Source organism: Penaeus vannamei, chromosome 27 (genome assembly GCF_042767895.1).
Source record: "Penaeus vannamei isolate JL-2024 chromosome 27, ASM4276789v1, whole genome shotgun sequence".
Classification (NCBI taxonomy): Eukaryota; Metazoa; Arthropoda; class Malacostraca; order Decapoda; family Penaeidae; genus Penaeus; species Penaeus vannamei.
Window position 1 is genome coordinate 21,580,840 of NC_091575.1, and position 2,500 is coordinate 21,583,339.

Genomic DNA, 2,500 nt, shown 5'->3' on the forward strand with positions numbered 1-2,500 from the left:
ATTAAGTCTGTATCGTTGTCCAATGTTATAGGAACTTTTTTCACTCATCCAAAATTCTGAGACCAGACTTTCATCACTGTCCGTTTAAACAGCATTGCATATGACAGTCTGCTGTGCAATATCAAAAAGCAATATGAATATCTCCCTACGAGGATTTGATTTGATTTGATTTCGAATTTCGTAATAAAACTATCAGAATTTGAATAGCCTAAGAGATTTTTATAAAGGAGAATAAACCTCTTCATCAAAAAGCATTTTTGTACCATACACCAGTTCGGCTCAAGGCAGTGTTCAAGATAAATCATATTATATTGCAACTGCATTGCTTTGAGGGTATTTTCGGCTGTTTTAAACCACGCCCTGAGTTCCAGGAGGATGTAAAGGTGCCATGATGCACCATAACCCTGAAATTCAGACATAAATTGTTGTTTAAAACTGATTGGATGAATTGCGAAAGAGACGGAAATTTTCCTGAGTTACTTTCATCCTAGAAAATGTATTAGGCCCAGTCCTATCAGAAAATTACGATTGCCGGTTAGGTAGATATATATTCAACCGAGAGTAAATCACAACTGCCATGCATTACACAAAAAAATAATTATAATTACTTTCTGCTTTAAAAATATAGCTTTACTTGCCTTCATCGCAAAGAGCAAGGATTATGTGCAAGAAGCAGTATAAAACCACACCGCTTTCCCCTGTAATACTAAACGCCTTCTTGTTAACACGCAAACTATATACACGAGCGCCCTTCCTCGGCCACAATGCCACAGAGCTTGGAAAAAACATAAGTAGATCGAGATTTTGAAAAAACGATCGAGTCGACCCCGGTGTTATGGCCTGCCCAGGGGGACGGTTTCGGGCGGAGAAAGCGCTGCGCCGGAGCTGTTGGGGTGCAGGAGGCGGTGGCGTAGGGGGTGCAGGGCGCAGTAGCGCTCCCAGTGCGCGCGGCACTCCTCCTCGGCCGGACCCCACGCGGCGGTGGGCGACAGGCCTTGCGCCAGGCGCTGCGGGAACAAGTGGGATTGACGTATTTACTATAAATTAAAACATTAAATACATGTATCTATGTGTATGTGTGTTCATATAAGATAGTGCTGCAATAAAAGTGGAGGCGATAAAACTTTCATCAATTACTCCACACGTTATTGCATTTCCGCGCCGCATAAAGACACCAGTGAATGAGAGAACATGGAACTCGAGCCCTCAACCGTTTCCTCGTCTCTGACCTGCGCGACGGAGCCCTTGGTGTGCACGGCGAGGTAGTACACGAAGTAGCCGGGGATGGCCAGGATGGAGGCGCAGGCGGTGAGCCATCCGACGCCCTGCGCCCAGTCGGGGAGCCTCCTGCCGTCGTAGCTGGCGGGGCCGTAGTTCAGGACCATGTTGACGAAGATGGCCTGGGGGAGGGGCGCCGGGGCGTTATGGCTGGTTCAGGAGGAGGGTTAATGCGGACCGGGGGAGGGGGAGGGCAGGGGGGGTTATAATAAAGCGGGGGATAATCTATACAAAACATTATTTATAAAGATGCCTACAACGCACGTACAAACACACACACACACAACGATTGTAAATGACAGAACTTCATTGCTACTACATAGGGAGTCTAACTATATCTTTCGTATGTTAACCATACGATAGATACGTAAATCAAAGACATTAACAGTGATAAATTTCACAAATTCCTTTTGTTCATCGGTATATTCAAGCAATAGAGAAATAACGAAACCAAAGAAAATGCTATGCCTTACCATACTATTTTTTTCTCTTACAAACATAAAGACAACGAAATCACCCACCTTCACGTACAACATCCACAAACAAAACAAAGCAGACACGATACAAAAAAATAATAATCCCCAAAGAAAAAAATATATATATCACAAAATCCCAATCAATCTCTCTATATCTTTTAAAACACCCTTCTATCTATCGTGTTTTTACGTTTTTGTTTTTCCATCCTACGTTACCGTGCGCAAGACCTCCTCGCCCTTATCATATTTCAGATTAATTTCTCGCCTGATTATCCTTTCTTCCACGTCTCACTTACCACTGTCAGGACGGGGGTAATTACCAACCAGGTCGCGTACCAAAAGTAGCTGACGGTTTTGTTCGTCATCATCTGCAGGTCGCGAATTGTTCTTCCGACACCTGGAGAACACATCGGTTAATCATTCTGTTCATCTGTTTAGATTGGTTATTCTGCTGATAGTGTTGGTTAATCATTATGTTCATCTGTATTGATTGGATGTTCTGATGATAGTGTTGGTTAATCATTATGTTCATCTGTATTGATTGGATGTTTTGTAGATAGTGTTGGTTAATCATTGTTCATTTATATTGATTGGTTGTTCTGTTGGTAGTGTTGTTTAATCATTCTGTTCATCTGTATTGATTGGTTGTTCTGCTGATAGCGTTGGTTAATCAATCTGTTCATCTGTATTAATTGGTTATTCTGATGATAGTGTTGTTTAATCATCCTGTTCATCTGTATTGATTG

The 2,500-nt window shown here is 42.4% G+C and overlaps 1 protein-coding gene across 1 annotated transcript in view; it reads right to left on the reverse strand.

The window, feature by feature from the left end:
* Positions 1–682: 682 nt before the first annotated feature.
* LOC113816536 (sodium- and chloride-dependent glycine transporter 2) overlaps positions 683–2,500 on the reverse strand; it is a 42,196-nt gene continuing 40,378 nt past the window's right edge. The window contains exons 12-14 of the mRNA XM_070141002.1: positions 2,051–2,151; positions 1,230–1,400; positions 683–1,007 (exon numbers count right to left, since the gene is read on the reverse strand). Of these exons, the coding sequence (XP_069997103.1) occupies positions 834–1,007; positions 1,230–1,400; positions 2,051–2,151 (446 nt within the window). The 3' untranslated portion in view covers positions 683–833. The remainder of the gene's footprint in view (positions 1,008–1,229; positions 1,401–2,050; positions 2,152–2,500) is intronic.